Source organism: Colius striatus, chromosome 3 (assembly GCF_028858725.1).
Source record: "Colius striatus isolate bColStr4 chromosome 3, bColStr4.1.hap1, whole genome shotgun sequence".
In the NCBI taxonomy this organism is placed as follows: Eukaryota; Metazoa; Chordata; class Aves; order Coliiformes; family Coliidae; genus Colius; species Colius striatus.
In genome coordinates, this window is record NC_084761.1 from 52,593,162 (window position 1) to 52,620,695 (window position 27,534).

Here is a 27,534-nt window from a genome sequence, read left to right on the forward strand (position 1 = left end):
GGTTAATATTAAGCTGTCCCACTGACAATATTGTCTGCTCCTTTACTGCCTTTGTCTTTGGAATGCAAATGACATTAAGAAACTTCCTCCGTTTAGCTGGATATGCTTGTACTATTTTCAGGCATGGACTTAGTTTGACATGACAGAGCTTAAATGCATTTGTATTGACTGGTAGTAACGATGCACCAATTCTTACTCCAGTGAAGTTTTTTTTGTCTGAAATGGGAAATCAGTTCAATTCTGCATTGACTTGGAACTGAGATTCCTGGTAAAGTTACTTGGCCTATTAGTATATTCACACAAGTTCTAGATTGGACTACTTTGCCAGAACATAAATGCCGACTGAGCTTTTGAATAAGTAGATGGCGAAACTCCTGCTTTATTCATCAAACACCCTGGTGCCACTGTCTTGCTGAAGGCAAATGATTTGCTCTTGGATACTTTCTGGTTTTGCTTATGCTCCACATTACAGCCAAGCAGTTGAATGAAGGAGTTTATATTTGTTGTCTTTGCCCTTGGACCTAATACCATCATGAATTTTTAAGATAGTTGGTCAAGCAAATCTATGGCATAGCCTGATTAATTCTTGCAGAACCTGCCTAATGTGCATCGCCATAAGTATCCAGGCATTATCTGTAAACATAAGCTGTACTGCTCTACATGTACTGTTACATTATTAAAAAGAAAATCATGTATTGTTATGGAATAGGCACATAGTTATTGTATTGTAATGGTATTTTATGGTTGTCTCTTTTTAGGACATCAACTATGCCAACATAAACGGTTTTGCAATGTAAAACTTGCAGTTAAAAGAAATAATTTTACCAGATCTGTATTTGCAAACCAAGTCCTGCACCTAACATATGGCTTTACTGATATAAGAACTCTCTTTGGACCATGTTATTGAGTCCTTAAAGGTACTTGTATCCATTACTTTGCTTTTCTGATGAGAATGGAAATGTTTCAGCATTTCTGGGGAAAAAAACGTTTTCACTGACTGAAAATAACTTCTCTGTTGACACAGTGGAAAGGTGGCATTTTCAAGGAATAGCTCTCTGAACATTTTTACAAGCTGATAACAGATTCTGTCTGCGAGTTCAAATGAGCTGTTTTAGTGTTGATATTCTTCTTGATGTGAGCCCATATAGGTTTTCTTAGGATTTCTAAATCCAGTCACAGAGTATCACAAAACTTCTTGTCAGAACATGCAAAGCAGAGGAAAGCAGTAAGCTATTGTACCATTTCTGTTGCAGGTTGCCTGTCTTTGATCATTCCTGTGTGCAACTTGTTGCATGCCTGGTGACATGTTTTCTTTGTGTCATGTCTGGATTGCTTGTTAACTACATTGAGTTGGTCTCTTTCTTCAACAGTTACAAGCTGGAATCAAGCTGCTTTACTCAAAGCATGAGTTTAAAAATCTAGCAGTTCTGTTTGTGCTGCAGTTAAGGCTTCTTACCAGGAGTTGATATCTTTATTTGCTAGGGCATGGGTAAGCAGTAAAGGGAAAAGGGATGATCCTAAATGCTCAGCTGAGACATTTGAAAGAAACACTAAGGAACAGAACAAGCTTCACTGATGCGAACTCTCCTATTAATTCCTAGTGCTGGGGCTGACATTTTACAAGTTGGACGTTTTGCCTGCACATACATCAGTACTTCATAATGTTTTAGGCAAGTTGCTCATAGCTGTCTGCATCACGGAGAGCTTGTGGTTGTGGGGAAGCTGATTGAGGCACTGTTCTTGAAACTTTTTTTTTTTGTTTCAAATTCTTTAGTGATTATTGAGCCAGACGCTGATTTAAAGATTCGGTAGCAGAGAAGTCCGACTCAATATTCATAGTGAAGAGCAAGCTGGCTTCGTCCAGATGCTTTAAGTTCCACCTCACAGGCGTTGTGCATACCACAGAGTTTTAGGGTTTTTTCCAGGAGGAGTTTTATGTCATCAGTGTGATCCCCTTGTGCAGAGATATGGCAATTAAAACCAGTGTTTGAAATAAAGTTTCTTTTGAAATAGCTTCTCTCCCTGCACCCATCTTTCAAATTGCTTTTGTGGGGGCAGGTGTTTGGGGGACGCACTGACACCTGAACTGACATATATGACACATCTTTTGCTAATTTGATGCTGCTCTCTAACCCAAGGTTACTGTTTGGACTTGCTCCTGTTTTCCTGAAAAGCAAGGATGGTGCATATCATCAGTTTGTGTATCATTGGCTCCATTTTTTTTCTCTGATAGCAATTCTTCCTGTGTGCCAAAGTAGATGCCCAATATTTTGTATTGATTTGTTTTACAGTGGCTTGGCTGCTCTTCTGCCAGATGCTTATTCTTTACCTCTTGGTTGTGCTTATGCAGCTACAATTTTGACCACTGAAAAAGTAGATGATTTTGGAAGTTGCATGTTGGTTAGATGGGTTTATAATTGCATGAGTACAGCTCCGAGACGGTGAAGCTGGAACAAGGGTAGAGATCGGGAAGTATTGTTTTAATGAGGTTTATAAGTGCAGGAATTTTTAATGGAACCTCACCTTTGTTGAGAGAGCTATGGAAGCTTTACTGGGGGGGGCAGGGGTAGTTGTTTGTCGGGGGATTTTGTTTACTTCTATAAGAAAAAGTGGAAGGATGTACTTTTATTCTTTATCAAAATACTCCTGGCAGTCAGGTTCTATAGTTTTGAATTAGCTGTGATCAACTATATTTTGACAAAATGAGACAGATATTTGTGGCATAACAATACAGGAAAGCTTACAAGTTTTATTAAACTAACAAAGAATTTGACCTATTCAGTCTGAGGAGAAAGAGCATGATTTATTGATGATGCTGCTGCCTTTTGTTGATTTCATAACATGCATAGAATGAAGGGTCTGGAGATGAGCAACTCTAGCATGTTAATCAGTCATGTTCAATGTCAGGCAAGGGCTGCTAATGTGTTTCTTACAATTATCCCCTTTGCACATTTGATTTTTGTATTGCTCTGATGTACATGTTTGTGATGTATGCTACAGAAAGAATGTGAATATGAAGGATATGCTACCTGTTGAAGAAAAGGCACATGTGCAGCCAAAACCTTGAAACAGTTTTATCAGGTAGGAAGTGGCATATCAGTGAGTGAGGAAAAGAGAAACCTTTCTGATGTAATCTTAGTACAGATTCAGCTTAGATTCCCTTTCATTTTTTCAGCCATGTCTTTTGATAAAACACTTGCAACTGTGCTCTTTTAGATAAGGTGAATTAATGCTTGTTTGCATTTTTCTTTATAGTGACTTGAATTACGTATTAATGAAAATAACTAGTAACAATGAGGCCCTTTTTTACTGAAGGACCAATGAACCTGCAAACCACAGCCCTTGGAGGCTGTTAGGAGTGTCCTATCTCTGGCATGTGGTCCACCATAGCCAGCATGACTGGGGGATCTCAGCTGGAATTGAGCAGGTTTAATACTGACACAACAAGGCTTAAGGGAAGCAGAAACAATTTCAATGAACCTTGGAGACAGCGAAGTGTGTTTGGCATTCAGTATGACAGGGATATCTACTTGAACCATAAGGTCATAGAGGATTGCCACAGCATAATTTAGTATTTTGAACAGACAGGTATCAGAAATACCATGTTCTCCAAAGATCTTGCAGTTGTTCCTGTAACTGTTGACAGTGCTGTGAGCACTGGTATTGAGTAGCTTGGGGAACCAACCAGTTTACTTCCTTTCTTCAACCTGGTCTTGTGACAGTTCATTTCACTGGTCCGTTCAAAACCGTTCACTTCACCATTTTATTACTGGCTGTTACTTATTCACACGATGCTGCTGTCTTTAGAGTATTCTTAGGCTTTGCAAGGCAAGGTTTAACAGCAAACAATATTAGGGCTGCTGTTCCTTCGGGAACTGAGAGCAGGATGGTGTTGTGTGGCCTTGTACTGCAAAAAAGACTAAAACACTCTTTTCAGGACAGTGTGCAGGATGGACTCTTATGCAGTTTCCTGTGCTGGCTTCAAGACACACGCTAGAAACTGTCCCCAAATCTCTGTTGCTCACAAGTTGTTTGTTTCTTTTTTTTTCTCCCACTAAGCATTGCATTGGGCCAGTGTTAGTTAAGATGGAATGGATTAGTTGATGTTTCATTCCTTCAGTCCCTGCCATAGGGTTGGTAAGAGCAGGGATTTTCACTTTCCGTGACTCAATGTATTGACCCAGGGGAAGAATGTAGAAGTCAGGATGGACTAACTCTCCTTTGGCAGCTTGTTTAAAAAAAAAACCCCAAAAAACATAAACAACCCAACAACACAACCAAAACCCTAGGAAGGAACTTGTCAAAATAGAGTAACTTAACATATACCAAATTGTTTGTATTTTCATGCATTGAAATATGAAAAGAAAAGGGATTTTGACTTATTTTTTTAAAAGAGACCCAAGGAATGCTATATTAGGAAATGCTTTTGTTAGGGATGTACATTGTTTGAAAATAGGTCATGGAAAAAAATAATCATTTTGGTGAGTAATCCGGCTTGAAGCCTCCTGGAGGTGTTTGACAACATAACTAGAAGGACAGAACCTTATTTGTTCAGAATGCATACAAGACATCTTGAGTTTTAACCACAAGAAAGTTCTTTCAAGATGCAGCTTGATTTATTTCTGTCCTTTTAGACATATTTTTCCTCCTCAAATACTGTTACTAGATTACTACACAGAAAATTGCTGAATGAAAACTGCTTGAGACCACTGACTGAAGCAAAAGAAACTTCTGCTGTCCACATTAGTTTGGTTTGAGCAGCCTCTTCCTTGATCCAATTGACTCATTCACTTGTTAGCGTGTTTCCACATGGTATGGAGATTGGTTCTGGACTGCAAGTAGTTACAAGTGCTCAGAGGTGGCTTAGTTAATCAGTCCTGATCTGAGGTACAAATCCCTGGAGATGACAGATGTTCAGTGTAGGGGGTAACAGGCCTGCTGGTGCTTGGAGTTGAGTGATGTTGGTGAAGATGCTGGGCAAGATGTGTAGCCTGTCTGACACTGTGTCAGCCAGGGAGTGACTGTGGGGCCTGGTACTGCAAAGCCAGCTTTTTGCGCTGCTTTGTAGAAATGTTCTCGGATGATGCATCAGCCTTAAACAGCTCTTTACACACCTCAGATCTCTGTCTGAATTTTCAGCCCCTCTCTATGTTTTTATATGGAGGGTCTTGCTGGTTTTTCTCCTTTGGCAGCAATGGACTATCTCTAGAGGTACATGGGACACTTTTGTGGTCTAATGCTTTTGATAAAACGGGAGTGTTTTGAGTGCAAGGTTTTCACATTATGGTCAATTGAATAGCTGTGGTAATTCAGTCTTTGGTATGTTTTTAAAAATATCTTTTATTGTACATAGAGGACTTGTCTGCATTAAGTGTCCTAAGGTTTATCATAATCTTAAGCTTTGCCGAAATACCTTTTAGAAAAGCCGAGAGCTATCTTTTCTGTATACATTTTGTGAATGTTAGCGGATAATGTTAGTAAAAGAATTCCTCTTTAAAACCAGAGAAGCACAGCAGTACTTTTGCAGCTACTATATGTGACTTATGGTAAGAATTATTTTAGACTTTTTTTTTCATATGTATGCTAACAAATTTTATTAGATTGCAGAAAAAGTAATAAATTGTCCCATTCCAGGAAAAATAGTCTAATTGCTAAAGAGATTCCTTTCTTAATGCCCATTATAATATATAGGCAGGATCCCAATGCATTGACTAAGCAGTTACATCAGTCTTCCCGTATCCATGCTGGGCCTCCCTTTTTCCCCTCGTATTTAAGGGCATCTCATTTAGCATTCCACATTATTTATTTTTCCTTGGATTGACCTCACTTGTTTTGATAATCTCCAGCCTCTTTCTGCTGGGTGATTACATTCCCTTCTGGCTCACTTTTTGTTTCTCTCTTGCCCAGTAATGCCTCTCCCAACACAGGCAGTTAATGACCTCTCCCTATTTTCTGCCTACGAGCTTTCACTGGACGTTTTCTTTGAAACAGAGAACTAGACACATAAAGAAATGGCCAACCGTGAAGCTGGTATGGTATGACTAGCCAACTTCCCACCATCCTTTGGGAGGTCTTGCAGCAAGAAATATCCTAAAAGCAAGGGGCTGAGAAATTGCATCGTTTAAACATTGAGAACGTGTTGATTATATCTATGTGCATGCCTTTGTTGATTGTGTAAAGCGTATTCCCTGGTCTATCTCCTGCAAGATGCTAAGAAAGTTTTATTTGAAGCAATCCATGTTTTTTCTTACCTCTTTCCATTTTGCACTTCAAAAATGTTGATGTCTTGAAATGATTCTGAGTTTAGTGAGTCCTAATATCTCCAGCAGAGAATACTCTCCTAACGCTGTAACTTATTAGAGGCTTCTGGAATTATGTTTAATGGCATGCTACAAAGCCCTGGAGGGTATGCGTAGTTACTGCTGTCATGGCAGGATTCTAAAAATACGATGCTCTGGAGGCTTCTGTTAGAATTAAGCAACCTCATAATTTGGTGTTCATTAGTTGAATTTCATGCTTTTCCTTTTACTAGCTGTTAATATGTAACTAGATTGATGGCAACTGTGAAGCGTGGGTTTTCCTTTCCTGCCTTCTTGATGAGCATAAGCTAAAATTGGCATGATATAAGAGCAATTTGGAACAAAAAAAAAAGCTGGCTCTGTAGTAACTGTAAAGATTATGAAGTAGGTTTAAAGGGAGAATCTACTATATTAAAAAGGATACAGTGTTACTGTGCTCCAAGAGTGAAATCCATTCTGATATAACAGGAAAAAACACAAGCTTTTTTTTTTTCCTAACAGTGTTTTCTGTGAAACTGAATTTCTTCAGAACTATCATCACACTGCTTACTTTTCCTTTTCAAAGAGGCTTGCATACTGTCTGCTGGCTCCATTCCTGACATTGCAATTAAATTGTTAATCTGAAAAGCAAAGAAATTGGGAATAAATGTGGGACTCTCATTCCAGAAGCCCAGTCAAATCTGGCACAGATGCAGCCCTATGCCCTGCACATATCCCCTGCCCCTCAGCAGGCATGGCAGGTGTGAGGGACAGTCCAGCATGTCAGCAGGCACGCAGCATGAGAAAGTTTAAACGCTTTGGTGTTTTGCACTGCCTGGCAGACCTGTAAGTTTGCCCCTTCTGTAAGGCCAGGAGCTTCCAGGCTAGGGATAGGGCAGAGGCAATGCTACTGGATTTGATGGAGGCAGTGAGTTGTAATCTTATTAATCTTATTTAGTTTGAACTTTGACTTTCACCTTAAGATCTTGTAATTCAATTAATATAGGATATTTTATAATAAAAATTAGCATACATGCAGAAATAAAATCCTCGCATGCAGTTTGGTGTCTCAATGCATATCCTTTTCCTCTTCTGAAAGGAGTGAAATTTAAAAAAAAAAACAAACCTCAAAACCAGAATATAAACCCACAAAGTGTGAAGTTAGGTTGAAGCAGGGAGACTTTAGAGGAAGAAAGGTTCTTCTTGTCACCCTCAAGCAGCTCATTGTTGTTGAACACGCGGTATTTCCATCAAAGACTATTCTTTGTATCAGGAATTTGAGGTGACTTGGTTATCAGAGTGTTACTTAAAAATTATGAAATTGATGTAGAGAGGGAATATGTAAGAGACTTGTCAAAACTCTGAAATTTGCTAGATGTATTTTACTGAAGCTTTTTATTTTACTGATGATAGTGTTGAATTTGGGTGTTTTTTTTAAAGTCTGTGGAATAACATTTTGATTTGTGTTTTTTAGGCTTAGGCAGGACTTGAGCTTAGGGAATATCAGATGAATACTGTATTTTAGCTTGGGACTGTCTGTGCTTATTCCCTGAAAGCACTGTCAGTATACAGCCCAGCTGGTTAGTATGGCAAACTTTAAAAGCACTTTAGGGGAAAAAAATAGAACTTTTCTTCTTTCTCTTCCTATCTTTCCAAGAAAGAATATTTTTCATTGTCCTTTCAGCCTGAACAGACCTGTTTAACTATCACCTTGGACTTTTTAGGTTTAGTAAATACACCAGTATGCAGTAACAAGCCCCCTTCTTGTCCAGATATTAAAATTTATTACAGTTCTGTAAATTATACAAATGCCTTTTGGCTCTTTCAGCTTTCCCTATTAGACTGCTTCCATTTGTGCAATGGTGTTGAAGAATGAGGTGTTTCAGCTTTTTTTTTTTTTTTGTATTAGGTTGATTGGGCATACTTAGTATTTGTATCTGAGTAGGGAGCCATCTGTCCCTCAAGTCATGCCAATTATGCCCACTCATAAAAGCAGCCAGCGAAATTCATTTCATTCATTCAGCCTTCACAACTGTTTCTTTCACTTTTTCTCTATTAAGGAGATTGGCCTACAGTGGCTGTTTTCCGCTGCATGACTAGTACTTACCAAATGTTATTGCAAATGAATGAAGCAAACCCAAAATTTCATGGCATGACATCTTTAGGTAAATTTATGGCAAATATAGAAAGATGTAAATACTTGAATTAAAAGCTCCTTTTAATGTAGAGGTTCCAATGACGGAGGAATTCCTCGTTTGTTTCTTCTGGGTACCCTGCACATTCTGTTTCCTTTATCCAAAAGCAACTGCAGGAAGAAGAACTTAGAATGAAGATGACCTGAGAATACAGCCATGCCTAACTTACCATGTGGTATTTCAGCCTCACTCTCATGCATACTAAATGAGTCAGGATCATAGGCCTAAATTGAATCTTGAAAGACAAAATGGATTGTGTTTGTGGGAGGGAAAAATAAATCAGTATTACCCATGTGAATACTCTAGCAAAGCACATGAGTACTCTTTATCACTGCAGAGATCTAAGTGCAGAATTATTCTTTTCGAAAGTCTTTATAGTGCTTCCTGGACAACCGTATGGAGAGTAATAGATTTTTTTCACTTAGTTTCCTGAAAAAAACCTTTCTCCAGAAAATTTAATTTATTCTCTACCTTCTCCCAATTTTTTTAACTGACTTTTTCAGAGTTTGAATTAAAAATGAGGTAGTATTTTTATAGTAAAATTTGTAGCCTGCATAAAGAGAAGAGAGTTCTTGTATTGAACATTTTTCCACTATAGCTATAGTGCAATATGTAAGAATAAAAAAATCTTGTGAGTACAGAAATAATCATGGGCCCTAGCTTGCTCTCTTTTTCTACAGTCTTTCTCATCTATTTTATGGTATTCCTTTGCTGAAAAAATCTTATCTGTTCTTCAGTTTCTAATTTAAAAATTCTTACTTAATATTGCTTTAATCATGGAATCACCAAATCATTTAGGTTGGGAAAGACCTTTTAACGTCATGGACTTCAACCATTAACACAGCACTGCCACATCCACCATTAAACTCTGTCTTGAAGAGCCACATCTACATGTCTTTTAAATCGTGATGGTGACTCCGAATATCTTTTAATTGTATTTACATAATATGTACATTTGCTGCTTGTGCTTCACTAAGAGTATATCACATCCCTGACTGAAGTCTCAGTGAACCTGCTATAGTACAGTTCACTGGATGGGTTATATGCAAAATTGGCATTTCATGAGTGGTACGCAGACATCCTGACAGCAGAGCAGAAGGGACAAGACTGCAGTTCAAGAGTGTACTCTCTATTTTGCTGCAAGCATAATTAGCTAACCTGGAGGTTTACTTCAGTGTATTTGGAGTCCCTGGCAAGTAGGTATTTGTGACTGTACATGTAAAAGAAGTAGTTGTATGCTTGCTTTGTGTAGTACATAAGAAAGCAATTCTGCACATCAATGTGCTGCCTTTTTTTTTTTAAGTTTTATTGGTTTAGTTTAGTCAACAGTGATTGCTGAGCAGTTTATTTTAGTGATTTTCTATGCCTTTCTTTTAACACAACAGATCTGTTTTCAATACTTTCAGATTATTATTTGGCTGTCAATCTTTGCATTTTTACTCTCTATATATTATTAGCCTGCTTTCTGACTTGACTTTTTTTTTATATTTCTTTAAAATCTAGAGGAATGCTTTGAAGTATTTTCTCTTTATACCTTCTGTAAGTTCCACTAAAGTTTTTCAGTGATGGGTTAGGTTTAACACAGGAAAAAAAAATACACCTATCTATTGCAAATGTCACCCTAAAACTCCTGAACTGCTTTTGTTTAAGCTAAAGGCAAACAAGCCCTTGCCTCTGGCCTGAAGCGAATCATAGTGAGCTTCAAATGCCAAGTAATAACATTGCGGAGTTATAAACAATTTAAAAATGGATGTCTCACATTCTTCCATAGTGCCATAGTGAGTGGTGCTCTCAACAGCAGTAGTTTTTAATACCATTTTTAGTTGAGTGTCTTGGCTGAAAGAAAACGGAATGTAGGATATTTCTCTTTAAGGTCATAATGGCAGTGGGCTAACAGCTGTGAATGCTCTTGGTGGTTAACATACGAGACCTTGGTTTGATTCTTGTCCAGAGTACATAATCTAGGGTCTGTTTGCATGGCTTACACCAGGTTTGTAGATATTTTAATATGCTAGGAAGACAATCCACATGTTTGGTGGGATATTGGTGGTTAGAGTGGTTAAGAATGAGAAACCAGAAGGAATGCAACCAGCAAAAGCTTTTGCTGGAGAGTAAAAATCCGCTCGTGTAGAGCTGGGATGGTTTCAGGCAGGTTTTAAGAAGGAAAAAGCCTGAAACCTGTTGCTATTGTGTGTCAGGGTTAAACATTCCTCTCCCAAATGTACACCAGCAACTTGCCAAATGGAACCCTGGTAATAGTGCATGCGTAGTATATTATATATTACCTGTGTACGTCTAATCTGTATCCTTTGATACAAACCGGACCCCAAGACCTGTGATGGAACTGATGGTTGTCATCAGCTCGAAGCACTTGGTGTACGCAAACTGCTGCGCAAATGTACAGCTAAATGTTGGGAGACTGTTGCAAAGCAGGAAGGAGCATCCCTTTGGGGGACTTTGGACTTAAGTTGTGTCAAAACTAGGTTGGTGGTCAGTTAATTGACTACAGCGGTCTGTAAAATTAAAGGTACTGTTTCCCAGCTCCTGTTTTATAGATACTAGCTCCTTACTTCATTAATCTGTCTTCTTGCAGGCTCCCACCATGTTTTGACAAACATTGAAAATGCTCTTGTGGACAATTTGTTTTACTTTTCAGCTTTTAATTATTTAGTTTCCTCTCCTCCTTTGAACAGCTTTCACCTAGATAACATTTTTCCAGCTTTCTCACATCTTGCTTAATCATGTGCTGATTCAGAGTAGTCAGATTGGAAACATGAATCTTTCTAGTACAGTAGGATATCACTTTCTGTGCTTGTTTTCCACACTGGGTCAATTGTGGAAAAAAAAGTTTCCACACTTGTGGCAGAAGGTTTCTCTGTGTCAGACCAAAGGTCTCTCTTAAGAAACATAGAGGGGAAACGACAAGTAGATTTTTCTCCAGATCAATCTTCCTGCTATTGGCAGGAATCAAATTTCTCTCGGAGTGGTTGATGTTACTTGAGAAGTTATTTGCCAGCTCCCTTGGAAAGATGTCCCAAGATTGCTCCAGGGATTGATATCTTCCATCTGCTACTGTATTCTTGCAATCAGGTTTTTCTACAGCTGGTAAGTGGGAAAGTAAGTCACTGTATTTGGCCAGATGTGATCCTCTGCTGTCATACATACACAACACTTGCAAACTCTACTTTTTTTTTTTAATTTTTTTTTTTGCCTTTAATGGCCAGTAACTTGTCATCTACAATTTGCCCTTACCTTTCAATTAAGTCTTGTATCATCTTCCTTCAACTCCTTTATGCTTGCTGACTGTCTTTCCTTCTTCCACGTACAATTATTTTCAGCTGTTCCCACCTCTGTGTCGAAGCCTTCGTGCTTCTCCCATCGTCACCAATTCCTTGCACAGACCCTGGCCATCTGTTCCTCACCTTTTGAATCCTTGTCCTATGTTTGCCTTTTTCAATATCTCACCTTCTTCTTTTCCTTATCCTCATCTTTTATTTGTTGTCATGGGAATACCCACTGTGACTAGGAAATATTACTCTAAGAGATGCGATTTCATTTTATTTTGTAAATTCTTGATTGTGAAGACAGAATTAAAACAAAACCCAAGAAATTAAAATCTGTGAGAAAGCAAATCTGAGAAGAAAGCAAAATCTTTAATAAAGCAATGATGATTTGTTTATACCATTTTTACAGAGAGGAAGATCTAATCTTCTAAACTTAGGGTACGGCAACCTGGCACGTTATGTAGGTCAGAACTTCATAAATTTCTGTAGTTCTCAGTGTTTGCCATTACTGTCTCTTTCATGAGTAAATGTGGTGAAATATAGAAGGCTAACAGAAATAATAAGATGCCTTACTGGGAAATATGCTATCAAGATGGAAACCAGCCTTTATGATTGTATTCCAATGCCCCAAGAGCTCCTTCGGTGCTTCCATTTTAAACAATGCAGAAACATTCTTGGAGAACTTCATGAATGTGAAAAAACAGAGAAAGCGACACCTTTATGGCCTCTATTGCAGACAGTGTTGACTTGTGCTTTACACTTGGAGTGTATGGGCCTAGATAAGCTCCTTGGCTTCTCTGCTTCCTCTGCAAATTTTGTTCCAGGAAAATTCTTTGTTCAGAGATACTGAACAATGTGTACTCTGGTGTCTGCCTTCCCTGGGCTTCAAGAACCACAACCTGCACCTAAGCACTTGTCCTCTTCTGAACTGTGTCCTGTTTGATATAATGTGGGGACTAACACACTTAGTTTTTAAAGAATTTTATGGGAAGCTCAGAAAGAGTACTGTTTAATTATCCACCAAAATTAAGATGTTGGTGTACTTCAAGCCACATACTGAAACCCACACTGGCTCTGTGGTTACTTGCACAAAGAGCAATGAGTAAACATCTAGATATGGTTTTCCCTGAATCATATATGCCTTACTATTAGTGTAATTTCTATATAAATTGAGGAAAAACTAAAAGCATTCTTTTTGAAAGGAGACCTTCTTGACTGTATATATCTACACATGTGCATGAACACATACTTAACCTGAAAGAGTAATTAATTTTTTTTAAATTGAGCTATAAAAGTAACCCTGAAATGCAGTGAGTTGCAGTTGTACTAGCTCCTCATCTACATGGGCCACCGGTACGGAGTTTTGTTTTACTCTTATGGCTGATCTCTAAGACTTGGTAGTAAGCTTGGCCTGACATTTATCATGCATTTACATTTAATATGTTTCTGAAAATCTGGACTGAGCATGAGTTTAAATAGAAGTTGGGAAGTGATTACAACTTCAAGCTTCAAAATTTCTGTTTGCATTGTACAAACGTCGTCTTGGTATTTCAACTGTATAAGAGTATAAATTATATGGTTAAATTATCAAGGCTAGAGTCTGCAAGAAATAGACATCAAGGAATGCTTTTCCACTCAGTGGGACCGTCAATGAGAAAGGGGATGTAGAAGTAGAGGCTTCATGGGAGAGTTTTGGGGGGAAGGCAGAATGAGACGTGAGTTCTGACAGCCTTCTTCACCATCTTCACAATCAGTCTGATATACAAGTTCTCTACCTGACAGATGCTCAGAATATCTTGAAGTTAAAACCAAGAGTAAGTACTTAAAAAATATACCACTGATTCTTCTTTTTTTTTTTCCCCTTTCATTTCAAATGCAGTAAGTGATTTCTAAACTATATTTTGTTAGGTTTGATTGTTTTTTCTTCATTCTTACTCATTCAGTATTCCAAGGTGCTTTGGCTAGTACTGCGTGTTGTCTCCCTGAGGGGCAAGTCGTATATCCTGCTCACCTTATGAATTTCTGAAGTGTCTCTGGAAAACTTGTAACTAAACTGAAGGGGCCTGGTTGGAAGTAGATAGCAGATTAGTGGAAAGAAGTTTCTCTCAAAGAATCATTCCTCCTAGACAAACAGGAGAATGAAGGACATATTCACATCATCCCTGTGAGATGTGATTTCTTTGAGATTCCTCTGCCTCAGGGCTGAAGGGAAACTCTGAAGTCTAGCAGTATGAGTGTATCACAGAAAGAGGGCCGTGGATTTACATGCATCTGACATGGAGAGGCTTCTATTCACCAGTATACAAAAGAGACTGGGGTCATGCCAATGGCATACCCGACTTTGGGAAGACTAGTATCAGCGGCTGTGCAGGTGGCTTTTGTCACTGCTTCCATTGAATAATCTGGACAAGGACCAAAGGAAATCACCTAATCCAAAGCCTCTATGTCATGGAATTCTTTGCATAGGGATTCCAAATTATGTTATGAAACAAGATTCTGGTCCCATGCTGAACACACAGTACATAACAAGATTATGTATCATGGCAGTGAAAATTTCTTAGACTTCAAGATGCTTCCTGTAATTCTTTTCTATGGTTCAGACTTACATTTGTATGCTTTGTGTTTATTTTGTGTTTCTTTTTACTCCACAAGTTATAAATACATGTAAATAAATTACAAATGTATATAAATTTATATACTTAAATGTATATATCCACCTGTTTATTTAAACGTCTTTATGTGTATATACAATTTATAGCTATGGTTAACACACGTTACTGAAATAGATTGATTCTATTCTTTGTTTCCTTTATCAGGTTGCTGAAAGCAGTCAGAAAAAAGAAGCTTTACAAAAAAGCATTGAGAAATCAAAAATTGGACGTGAAGATACTGTAAGTTGCTTTGGGGGTGAGGCATTCCTACCAGGAAATAGGGCTACAAGTATGCACAGTTTGTCAATACTAATGTCGTTGTTGAAGACCATTAAGGATTCTAAATACTGAAAGAGAGAAAAATCAAATAGTAGATTGTTCCTTAGTCACTCATGGAGTAACAAGTAAAATGTTGACAACTAACTGCTCCGAAGCTGAGAAAATGTGTGACTGACTGAAATTTGGTGATCTTTCAGGCTTTTTCAGATTTAAAGATACCTTAAAACTTGAGCTACTCAGAGATATGTACAAAAGTTTGCAATGGTTGCTCCACTGCCAAATCTAGTAACTGCAAACTTACATCTTGGGGGTCTTTTTTTCATCTTATTTATGATCTAGATTTCAAAATTACTATTCTGAGCAGCCATGTAAGCTTCGTGCTCTTTGCCTGCTCAAGTTGTTAACACTGCAAAATAATATTTAGGCTTAATATTTATCATACTTATCAAGCAGAATATTAGTCACAAATTCTTCATATGGTGTTCTGTGTTGTTGATTTGTTTTGATACACTCTGTCTAAAGTGGTTTAAACCTGCAATAAATAAATGCATAAACAGGCACATTCAGAAGCTTTCAGGTGGAACTGGATTTTGTAGGAAACTGCCAAATCTTAGAATCCAAAATATTTTATGGAAATGCTCTGGGTTTGACTGCAATAAGGGAATCACAGACAGGTTCCTCACACGGTTGTGCTTGTCAGGTTGCTAAATGGACTATTCAAGACTTGGGCTTCTCCATCATGTAGCCTGCGCAAGTCACAAGAAGCTATTGGTCCTGGAAATCCTGATCTTGGCTGATGCTTCCAGCATTTTGGCTCTGGATTATTCATCAGGAAGAATTCACGAGAAATTTAGATCACTATGTAGGTCTCTGAGCAGCTGGTCTCCATACTCTAGTATCTGGAAGCTTTTGATTTCCAATCTGCATTTTCAGAAAGTGCCAAATGCAAACTGTTGGCAAAAGCACTGGGCAATACAGAAGTTTTGAAAAAAAAAAACCCAACAAAACCACAGCACAACCCACCTAGGACTGCTGTGGAGATTGCCATGGGCTAAAATCTGACAGTTTACTGACTCATGCTGTCTGGGGTTTTTTGGGCTACACAGTGCTCTAGCACAAGTTCTTTGAATATCAGCCGGTTACAGACTTTGGCTGTAACTACAGACTGAATTACAAGTATGTGCTGAGCTGGCTGTGGGAGAGCTCATGTTGAGTCAGTGTCTGCAGATTCTTATTGATCAGTAGAATATTTGAGGTCGATATTGTACACTCCCAGCAAATGCTATCATGTTGTAAATCTGAGAATTTCTTTTTGAGACAACTGCTCTTAAAGGGTGTAGAAAAAAGGAGGAGAAAAATAAATTCAGAGGGCGTTTATCCCAGCATCCTGATTTATGGAAGTGTGAATGGCAGGTTTTTCTGTGATACTGTCTTTAATTACAAGAGTAGCGCTCCAAAATACTGTTTAACTTTTCAGCCCAACAATTAAGAGATCTGTTTGGAGTCCACATCAAGCTCAAAGGTTGTAGAGAAATTAGCCTTAACTTTTTGTTTTCCTACTAGCATCATTGTACTCAGCATCATTTAGTGTCACTGAGAGCTTTTTATGTGCATAAAATACTCGATTGATTCATTGACAGAAAGCCCTAGTGAAAACAGCTTTTAAAGGGATGTATTTTTATTTTTTGAAAAGAAATCTGTACAATTATTACCAATTTTGGGGGGAGTGGTGTTTTTTTAATATCTCCCAACATACTTTGGATCCTCAGGCTGAACGTGCAGCTCTGACACAGGAACTTGCTGCCCTTCGGCAGAAAAAAGAGCAGCTAAAGGCAGAAATAGAAAAATACAAAGAATGTGATCCAGACGTCGTGGAAGAAATGCGTAAGTTGGATATTGTTTAAAGTGAACTTTTGCAGAGAAGGATCTGCACTTCTTTAGCTTAAATATCTGGTGTGCGGCGATAAGCCAAAGAATAGCTGCTTTTCTTTTTGGAGCTGTAAGTAATAAAATAAAGGTACACTGACTATTTCTTTTGATGTTCTGCTGTATAATATAAAGGGGGTTTTATTGATCTTTGCTTTGCCAGCAGCTGAGCAGTTAACAAACAGTCCTAAAACTGTGATACTCTGATGTGTTAGAATTAATATCAAGACCATTCTGTCTAGAACCATATTAGTTCTGTAACTTGGAAGTGTGCTGAAGCCTAGAATGTGTGTAGGAACAGTAGTCTCTGTCCCCCATTTACCTTCAATTCCATGCTGGTGAAACAGGTATCTTTCTACTTATTTTATCTTGTCTATTAAGAACATAAGTATTTCATTAGAAACACTAATTGTAACTTATACATAAATATGATATTACACTGTTGACTTACTGTTTGTTCTGTCTCTGACATGCTGGGCTTTGGTTAGAGTTTCTAATTCTAATGGAATATGAGGAATGATGAGTGATTTGAATACTTAATACAGAATTGGACACTGAAATATACTTAATATTCTGATCCTTAGCATGAAAAATGAAAAGTATGCATGAAATCTTATTGAATTTTCTCTACTTCAACTTTCATGTTTTATTTATTAGGCTCTCATGTTGCTACCCAAACACCACTGCATATTCAGTTGCTGTAAGGCCAAAATGCTATTACAGAGCAATGAGGAACAGGCACAGACCTTTTCCTGAGAAGATATCTGGCTGAATCTTGCCCTTCCCTTATTCTTCTGATAAAGGCCACAGCTTTAGAAATGTGCTGAGAGAAAGCCAGGAACGTAAACAGAGTTGCAGCACACCCCAAAATTGGACAGATATTTATCTTGAGGGGCTGTGACATTTTTTGTCAGCTGCATTACCTTTCCCCAAGGATGAAATGGTATGCCAGGGAATAAGCAAACTTGGGACCTGAGGTTAGTTACTGTGCCATAAATCCCTCACTGCGTGCTCTCCTGAGGACAAGTAACAGACGCATTCCAGCTGATTCCAGCTGTAAAAATGAATGAGGTTAGGCGGACACTGAGAGCAGAAGGATTCACCGTGCCAGGTATTCTAACTGCTAAGATACTCTTATAGTAAGCATTGCAATAAGTTGAGCAACCTCTATTTTGAAGCATTCACAGTCAGCACATTCCCAAATACTAGGCACAAGGGCGCAAATCAGAGCTTGAATGCTAGGCCAAACTGCTGCATTAGCTGGCATCACAGAGACTAATATAGTGAAAAGGGAATTTTGAGGTTTTTTTTTTAAGTGTGTGGAAGCTCCACGTGGCTTCTGCAATGGAGGGATGAGCATTTAAGGCAGGAGATGAACTTAGTCTTATTGGACTACCTGTAGGATTCCCAGGGAAATAATGCAGTAGAATTTTGAAAATAATTTGTCCCAGACCTTTGATTAAAATGTTTCTGCATCATTCTATGTTTCATCTGTCATTGTTGCACTGGCAGTGCATGTTGGTGCTGGCAATGTATAAATGAATAAATGGTGATGTCACTTTGGGGCACTTAACGCCTTTGTCAAAGCTGAATGGACAGGCTTAAGAGAAAGGGGAAAAAAATTGGTTGGGGGCATTTCTGTCCTTCCAGAATGCAGAGAAGTGCAAAGGCAAAATAAAATACAGGAAGTTATGGGTTTTGGTGTAACAAGGCAATAAAGAATCTTATGAGATGGAAAGTATTCAGATAGACGTGAAAGTTATTGCTGCTGGTTCGCAAAATAACCTTCTAATCAAAGTTACTGGTTCACAGATTTTAAGTGTTTTCAAAATGCACAGGTGATATGATTATAGATGACATAGTCCTTGTGATTATACTCAGTTAGATCATCTGAGCAGAGTACTAACTCTAAATTACCTAATTTGAAGTCAGGAATCAGATAAGACTGTTTGTTACATTATGTAAGTACACTCTTTTTCAGAGTTGGATTATTCAATATAATGTATTTTATAATGGACAATTGTCACTTTCTACATTTGAGTTTTCCCTCTTCTTCCTTAATGACTTCAACCTGTAAGGAAGTCTTTCTGAAGCTCAGTATGACATTTCACTCCATTACTCATCCCGTATCAGAGAGACCTGCCTTGATTGTTGTGGTGTTTTAGGGGTGTTACCAAATTGTCATCGGACTTCAGTGGCCTTCAAACCTAGTGAATGATTTGCTACGCCTTTTTAATTACTCTTTCCCTTAAAGAAGTATTGCAGAAACAAACCTATTATACAGCAATGAGCCTCATTGTTTACACACACAGACACACACACACATTCCAGGGTCAAAACAATGTTTGGATGATTTGTAGCATATATCTGAACTCAAAGCTGAACATCTGTCTTGCTTCCTGAGTCTTTTGGTGGGAAAGTCATGTTTGACCATGTAACTACATAGATTAAAATGCATATTCACAAGGGGACAAATCAGAATACTAAAATACTAACTCTGGTTTTCACTGACTTCAGTGCTTGCCCTTTTAATATCAGTAACAAATGTTTTGCTATATGTTTTGACTTAATTTACTTGTTTTTTATATTAGAGAGTTAAAGTATGAACTCTTAATGCATTCCCAAGTTTACATTGTGAGGATTCATAATTTCACTATTTGTATGTCCCAATTAACTACAGTAAATGGCAGAATAAACAAAATTTGGGGACTGACCACTAGAGGAAGCTACATAATAGTCTGATCTTGTGGATGTATTTGGATAATTCCCTTTTACAGGTAGGGTATTGTAAAAATATATTTAGAATAGAAAAATACTTGGATTTCTTCTAACTATCACTGCAGTTCGGTGGCTGAGGCTCATTTTAGCCACTTGGAAATGTTGTTTAATCCATATTGTGTGAGTTAGGATTGAGTGAGAAATTCTTCCGTAACATTAAAGGCAGTAAAACTGACAATAGTTACAGTAAGTAAAAAAACAACCAAACAAAAAACAACTGGGATTTTATACTTCTGTGTTGAATTTGTAATCCTCCTTCAACTGGCGGAGCCCTTGTTTCTCAGCTTTTTGTAGGCCGGAATATATTCTCATGAGGAAGTAGCCATTGTAGGGAAGAGATTCTCTACTGATGCAGGAGGAAGGCTTACATGACATGACATGTATGTAGGCAAACATGTATAGATACATGTGATGCTGCTAGATTCCCTAAAGATTACAGTAGAGGATAGAAGTACGGAAAATGTGAGCTTTCAATAATTCATAATATTAGCCAGATTTTCATAAGGCCAACAAAAAAGACTCCATGAGACAGCAAGATTAACCTGCTGCATAGGTTTAATTCTTTCTGCCCACCAGAGAGAGTTGTGGGGGAGCTAATGAAATTTTTCCGACAAGTAATTTTATAGAATGGTTTGTGTGGCAGCCTAACTGTATAAATGGTGCTGATTTTGCTCTGAGTTATTGGCCAGCTTGTAACTTGAAACAGCTAAACCTTTTCAGTGTTCATTGTAAAGTAAACATTTCTAAAATTTCAAACTTCTTGTTCTTCCACTGTAATTAGAGAAATGTTGACTTACACTGTACTGAAACATTGTTAAGTCTTAGCTGTTTTTCTCACAGTAGCCATGCTTAGGTTACTTTGTGTAGAACAGTAATCTCAGTTACAGCATGTCTGTTTTATTTAACATGTTTTTAGAGTGCCCAATTACTGTGTCTTAGGATCTGAACGTGTCTAGACAAACTGTATTCTCAAAAATTAGCAAACTGCCAGATAGAACACATGTAATATAGCGGTTTTGATGTCAGTCTTTTTACTTCTGCTCTCATCATTTATTTTTATCCTGTAGCAGGAGGCATAAATGGTTCAAATGGACAGGATTTCAATATCTATATATTGAAATACCTAGATAGTTACGGTTTTGAATCTCTGAAAGTGTAATCTGAGGCATCACTGCCAGCCCAGTTCGGGGTTGGATTATTTTCTAAAATTTGTTACTTGCATGGCTGTGTGAAAAGAAATCTTGGGAAAACAACCAGACTTTACTGAATACCATGAAAATACCATGCTATATGTAGTATGCACTTGAAAGTGTCTTTTCTCATTTTAGGTGCTTCAAAAATTTCTAATTCCAGTGTGTCTAAGTACTGAACATTTTGTCTTGACAAACTGTTGTGAAGAATTATGTTGGGGTATACAGACAGTACAAGAAAATAGTTCTGGGTGTACTTAATATCTTGAGTCTGAATGCTGAAAAGGTAATGATTTAGCTGGAATTTGTGGGGTTTGAGGTTTGGGTTTTTTGTTGACATTTTTTTTGTTGTTGATTCACCCAGTTATTATGTTCTGTCATGTTCAAATCAGTTTGAAAATGTTACACATACAGATGTATTTCATGTTACAGAGACTTATAATCTAGTGCTAGATTTCTTACTAGTACTGGAAATATTCTCAGCAGGGAAACAGTAGTGAAGAAATGAAATTAAGGTTAGACTACCCTGACTAATGGAGAAGCTTTAAATTGAGATGCATGAGTTCTACTCTAAATTTGTCACATAATGGCTCAATGGTTTTTCTTTTATATTTTGTGGCAAAGGCTATGGTTCAGAAAATATTCCAGGTTATTAAAACTAAAGTGGCTTGACAGTGCTTTCAGTTAATGAACTAATAAGTAGCTATTTTTGTAAATGTAAACATTCCCTTACAAAAGTGAATGTCTACAAATGATTTTAAGCTGGTCTAGGTGCCACCAAGATCATTAGGGTACAGATAAAGCCTTCAAAGAGAGTGCGGGTCTTTTTGGATGCCTCTAGATCCAATATTTTCAGTTTGCAATTAAGAGGATGTTTTCTAGCTACTGACCATGAAATATGCACCTGGCATCTGACAGACAAGCTGTTCATTTTTTGGTTTATGCATCAATACCATTAACAAAGATCTGCAATTAGAAATTAGTCGTTCTGTTAGAGTTATACTAGTGTCTACACCCACACTTAAGTTAGCCTTAGCCTTAGATTTAAACTGAGCTTTCTTTGGAGCGAACCAGACTCTTGCTTAAAAGCGCATAGGGAAATAATAGATTTGGGGGTTTTTGCTTAGTCGCATCTTTCAGAGAATTATATATTTAATCTAATCATCTCCTGAGATGTGGATGAGGATATGACAGGAAATACACAATGTATATTTGTGTACATAACTTGTGGGTTATCTGATAAGAAAAATACAACCACAAAACTCCTTCACACCTTCACAGAATGGTAGGGTTGGAAGGGACCACTAGAGATCATCTAGTCCACTCCCCTACTAAAATAGGACCACATTGATCAGGTTGCACAGGAGCACGTCAGCTGGATTTGAAAACCTCCAGAGAAGGAGACTCCACACTCTCCCTGAGCAACCTGTGCCAGGGCTCCCTCACCCTCCCAGGAAAGAAGTTTCTGCTCATTTTCAAGTGGAACTTCTTGTGCTCCAGCTGGTGTCCATTACCCTTTGTCCTGTCACTAGGCACTACAGAAAAAAGACTTGCTCCATCCTCTCAACAGCTTTCCTTTAGGTAGTTATAAGTGTTAATAAGGTCTCCTATTTCCTCTTTCATCCTGAAGTACCAGAGTGTATATAGATGTGCACCAGTAAAGAAAGTACATGTTTACTTGACTAATTGCATCAACCTAAGTTGGTTTTTTTTTATGCTGCCCCCACACCCATTCATCCTGTACTGAATGGCGTGTCATTCATTTGAAAGGTTGGCAACTTAAATCATCTGTTCAAAAGCTGCATTAAAAGATAAAGCAAAATGCTTTACCAAAATGGAACATAACTTAATTCCTATTTATCTCTAAAAATTATAAATGTATGTAATCACAGTTACACCTAGTAAAAGTAAACACAAATTTTAACTTTTGAGTAAAGTTGAAAAAGAAGCATGGTACTAATGAGTAGAATTACAACTATATATTTGATCGCCAATGCTCCAAGCTCCCTGGGTAATCATAGCAAGTGAGAAGGAATTGCGACATCCCTTTTTTTCTATTATATCTGGCAACAGGACAAGGGGTAATGGGATGAAGCTGGAACACAAGAAGTTTCATTTGAACATAAGAAAAAACTGTTTTACTGTGAGGATGACGGAGCCCTGGCACAGAGTGCCCAGGGAGGTTGTGGAGTCTCCTTCCATCGAGGTCTTCAAGAATCACCTGGACATGTTCCTATGCAACCAGATCTAGGTGGACCTGCTTCTGCAGAGGAGTCGGACTAGATGATCTCTAAAGGTCCCTTCCAACCCCTACCATTCTATGATTCTATGAATTGCAAGTTTAAGCAGTATTTCTGCTTCTTTATCTTCATTGCTTCTGATTGTTTTTATCTTGAAAATCAAGGGAGGCTTGTTTGCAGTTCAGGTACTGAAGACACTAGTCTCTCAATGGGGCAACACTTGCAGGGTAAAGCCTGTCTGCACTTACCAGAGGCTTTAGCGTGCTAGTTTAAGGATCTTCTCTGACAAAAGTAGGGTAAAGCATTTTCACCAGGCCCTTCATTCCTGTGCTGTAGTTCACCAGTGATAAAAGCAAGCAGTCAGCTCGAGTTTAGAAACTGATAGTGTAATATATCCTTGTCTTGTGGTGGATTCTCCCAGGGTCTTTGAAATCTGCTTTCCACTGAACTGACTGATGAAGGACTTTGTACACATTGTAATTTGTCGTGCATCTCCCAGAATTGTCTCTCCTGAAGAGCAACAAGGGTACTGAACTCTGCAATGAGTTGAATTGTATAGAAAATGGATTTGGAAAGAACTGAATGAGAGAGGAACAGGGATAGGTAAATGAGTGAGCAGCTTCTGGCACTTGGAGAGAGAGGAGACTGTATCAGCCTGAAAGGATAATGAGTAAAGGACCCACCAGAACAGACTGGGTGCAGGTTAAGATGCATCTGCACATACATTCCTAAGGCACAAAGCTTGAAGTGAAATGTGAGGCATTTGACTGAAACTGGGAAGCTGAATTCTCTACATCTTGGGGACTTTCTCTGTCTCTGTGTTTGGCCTAAAGTTTAGACTCCAGCTAGTAGGTTACTCTGCAGTGAAAAACTGTGGTAAACATTTAGACATGTGCATGCTTGTGTTTTTGTACCTCAGACTGTTCTTGGAGAGCATCAACTTGCTTTAAAATGAAGCTGCCTTTTAGCTGGTTAAGCAAAAAAAAAAGGGGATGGAAGGAGAGGAATAAATTTTAAAATAGCTTGTCTTTTCTGAGTGAGGTTTTACTTTAAGCACTGAGAAAAGAGACAGTTGGAAGATCAAGTCTTTAGCTATGACAAGTGACACCCTGCTTAAATAAACTGGCTTCTCTGGCAAGTTACCTTTTTCTTGAAATTAAATGACGATGCTCACAAGGTTTGGTTTTGTTCTGCTTATTTTGTTTCTTTATATTGGAATAGCAGAAAACATGTAGGGTGAGAGACAGGTGAAATACGTGAGAATAATTTTATTGTCTGAGGCAATAAATCTTTACGGCAAAAGCTGTTGAGCTGCTTAGGAGTGGTAGGCACTTGATAAAATTTGTGATGTGGAAAATAGCTACTTGCGATACATTTATGATACTCTTTCATTTAGAAATGAATTGGTAGCAATCTATTTAACCGTGTTTTAAAGCCCTGAAGAGACCATCAAATAGAAGTAATTTATAGAACATTTATATACAAAACAAAAAGGCTTTTGTGGAGCGATTATTTTGCTTCTCTCTCCTGATGTTAGACCTGCTAGGCTAGTTGTGTATGGTAGCATTCATTCAGACTGCTTTGATAAAGTTATCATGATATTCAAATGAATTTGTAAACTCTTGGTTTATACCTTTTTGACTTCCAAATGTAAAATGAGGTCAGGAAAGTTATTATGAATTTGTAATTCTTTGTCATCAGTGCTAAGTTGCAGGACTGTCAAATGTAGTCTTTCCTGGCCTTGTTTGAAAAAATGTGCTGCCAGTCTCATGTTAGGAAGTCTCCCGGATGTTGTGGGATGATAAGTGACATTTTCATTATGAGTCTATCAAGACTGGGACCATATCAATTCATGTTCCTCAAACAGGTACCTTGTTCTGCTGTTTAACTGCAGACATTTTGCAGGGCAGACTGTACGAGTGCAAGACTCGTTGTGGCACTGGTGATGTATTTGAGAGTATTTTCAATGATTTTTCTCCCTTCCTCACTTTAACTTCTCGTGAGCTAGTTTCACTGAGAACAACAGGATATCAGGAAAAGAATCTGGAACAGAACTAATTTGGAAATACCTAGAAGAACAGAGATATTTTTCTCTTTGGTGCTGGAAGATACCTTTGTGGATGGGGAGAAGTTTGTCTTGGTGTTTTGGTTCAGTTTTGTTTTAGGGAAATACAATCCTGATGAAATTGCCATAGTGTGAATCTCAAACTATTTCATAATGGTACTCAAGGTGTATTCATTAGTAATTTGGTATCAGAAAGGGAGGTAGCATCAATGAAGCTCTGTAACAGGTAGGGTCTGTGATGTCTGTGCATCTGCTCAGTATTTATGTTAATGACCCAGATAATAGAATAGAAGACAGATTTTTGTTACATTTGCAGATGATGGAACTAGGAGAGACTGCACGAACAAAGGACAAGGTGAGATTTCGATATGAGCATGAAAAATTGCAAAGACAGTTTAAAAACCTTAAAAAAATCAGTAGTGGCAAGTGCAAGGAAGTTACATGTGTTCAAGGATATTGTGTTATGCAAATGATCTGGAGTGGTTGATTGGGTGTGAAAAAGATGACAGGGTTATAGTAGTTTACAGGTTGAATGTAAGACATTCTTGCAGTGAAAAGCAAAATTGTCATATGAAGATACAGAAACAGAAGCATAACCAGCAATGAGATGTGTGAAATGAGCTTTCTACTCAAGTTGGCATTCGTTGAGGCTACAGCTGTAACACTGTGTTGAATATCCTGCTTGAGAGGTACATAACAAACTAGGGAGAATTCAGAGTAGAGCAATGGCACCAGACGCTGAGCAGCCATGTTTTCAGAGAACCTCCTGTGATGCCTTCCAGAGTCTTCTCTGCAACTTCTGTGAGAAAGGAGGCATGCAGCAGAGTGACATCCATTTGTGGAACAAAAACTGTAGTGCTCTGGGATGGACCTCCTTGCAAAATGCGTTCCAGCAGCAGAGGAGTTTACAGGTTCCTTTAGTTGTGCTGTGACTATGGAGTTTATTAGTAGATGAAGTGGGGAGGGAGTTGTCTGCTGAAAGGAAAACCAAGTGTTGCTAGGGAGCTTTGAATCAGAAAGTCTGTTTTCCTCTTGTAAGCACGTTGCTTCCCTCTGTTCTTTGGATAAGAATAGATACGTTTTAGTTATGCAACTAGGATTTCAATGTAGAATATGTGAAAGGTAAATGCACTTTTCATGTGGGTACACGAATATAGTAAACTGAAGTGCAAGAGCATGTATTCTGCAGAGAGGAATATTTTGGTAGCAAGACTGACAAATTCTGTTGGACGTTTTTCAGAGAGACGCTGTGTACATCCTGATGAAATTTGACAGTGTGACCTTTGCATAGGGGACAGAGGAAGCTTTTGCTGATGAGACTTGACACTTTTTTCAAACACGCTAACAAAGATCTCGGGCCCTTTAAAAGCATATTCCCAGAGATGGGGATCAGCTTATTAGTAGCTTTGCTGTGCGCTGCCGTGTCTCACTATATAGATGAGACCAACACTATGTTATGTATTTGCTCAGGTTTATCTTCAAGCATATGTATATACACACACAGCAGTGGCAGTAGAAATGCTAATTCAGTTCATTCATATCTCCATTTTTTGTGGGTTTTTCAATCACAAATGTCTTATGTTCTATGTTTTTCACAATAGTTGTAGATCAGTAGGTAAGATTTGTAATCGTCGATGCTTTTTATCGTAGTTCTGAAACTTTATTTAGAGCCTAAATGTAAAATTAGATACTCCTCCTTTTTATTAGTTAGTAATATCTCAGGATTAATAGTTCTATCTGAATATATGATGTCATTTAAATGAGAAATCATATTTATGCGTTGACTTGAATTTAGTTATGAATTCTGAAGCGTTGTGACCTGTTGGTTAATATCATGGGGGGGCTAAGTGTTATGTGGGATACCGGCATATGGGGGAAGAATGATGCGTTATTTTGGATTCAAAGGAGTTGACAGAGTTCTGATGTGCTATCACTTCTCTACACAAGAGTTCTTTATTCTGCTTATAAGAGGAAATGCCTCTTTGGGAAGCATGAGGGAAGGTAAAGATTGCATATAGTGTGGTATGGAGGTATCTCTGCTTAATACTGGTTTCAAAATGTTCTTCTAAAGCTGTTCTTGCTATGTTGTGAGTGACCCTGTTGACAGTGTTGTAGACTACTTAGTCTCATGGATAAGCAAATATGGACTTTAAAGAAGCCACTGTGTCGCATCATTGCCATGGGTAGTCTCCAAGGGCAAGCTGCAGTCTCTTGATCAGAGTATCTGGTGTCAGTTTGTGGATGGACAGGTCAGTAGGAGTTACTAGGCAATTATCTTTTGTACACTCTGTGGATGACAGGTGTATAATTTCTGTGTTCACCTTCTACCCTGGCCTTTAGAGATAGGCTCTTTATTTGCATGAGATGTTTGCATTAGTGGGAAAGATTTTGGAAACTGCATCAGAGGGTATTATAGTGATGCTTCTTCAGGAGAGATAGAGAAACACAAGTCTGTCACGGTGTGATGACAGCAAGGTAAACAATGTTGCTGGAAAGCAAGAGCAGCCTGTGAGCAGGAGAAGGGATATCTCTGCAGAAGGCAGTGGATAGTCAGAGTTATTGGAGGTTCAAGTTCACATACTGTTCTTATGGTAATTGCTGTTTTTCATATTTAAGTTTTGTCTAAATGGATGCAGAATTACTACTGC

At 38.2% G+C, this 27,534-nt stretch overlaps 1 protein-coding gene across 1 annotated transcript in view; it reads left to right on the top strand.

Moving 5' to 3' along the window:
- Window positions 1–27,534, top strand: part of MND1 (meiotic nuclear divisions 1) — a 38,775-nt gene that overhangs the window by 6,060 nt on the left and 5,181 nt on the right. Inside the window, exons 5-6 of the mRNA XM_061993875.1 lie at window positions 14,574–14,648; window positions 16,457–16,571. Of these exons, the coding sequence (XP_061849859.1) occupies window positions 14,574–14,648; window positions 16,457–16,571 (190 nt within the window). The remainder of the gene's footprint in view (window positions 1–14,573; window positions 14,649–16,456; window positions 16,572–27,534) is intronic.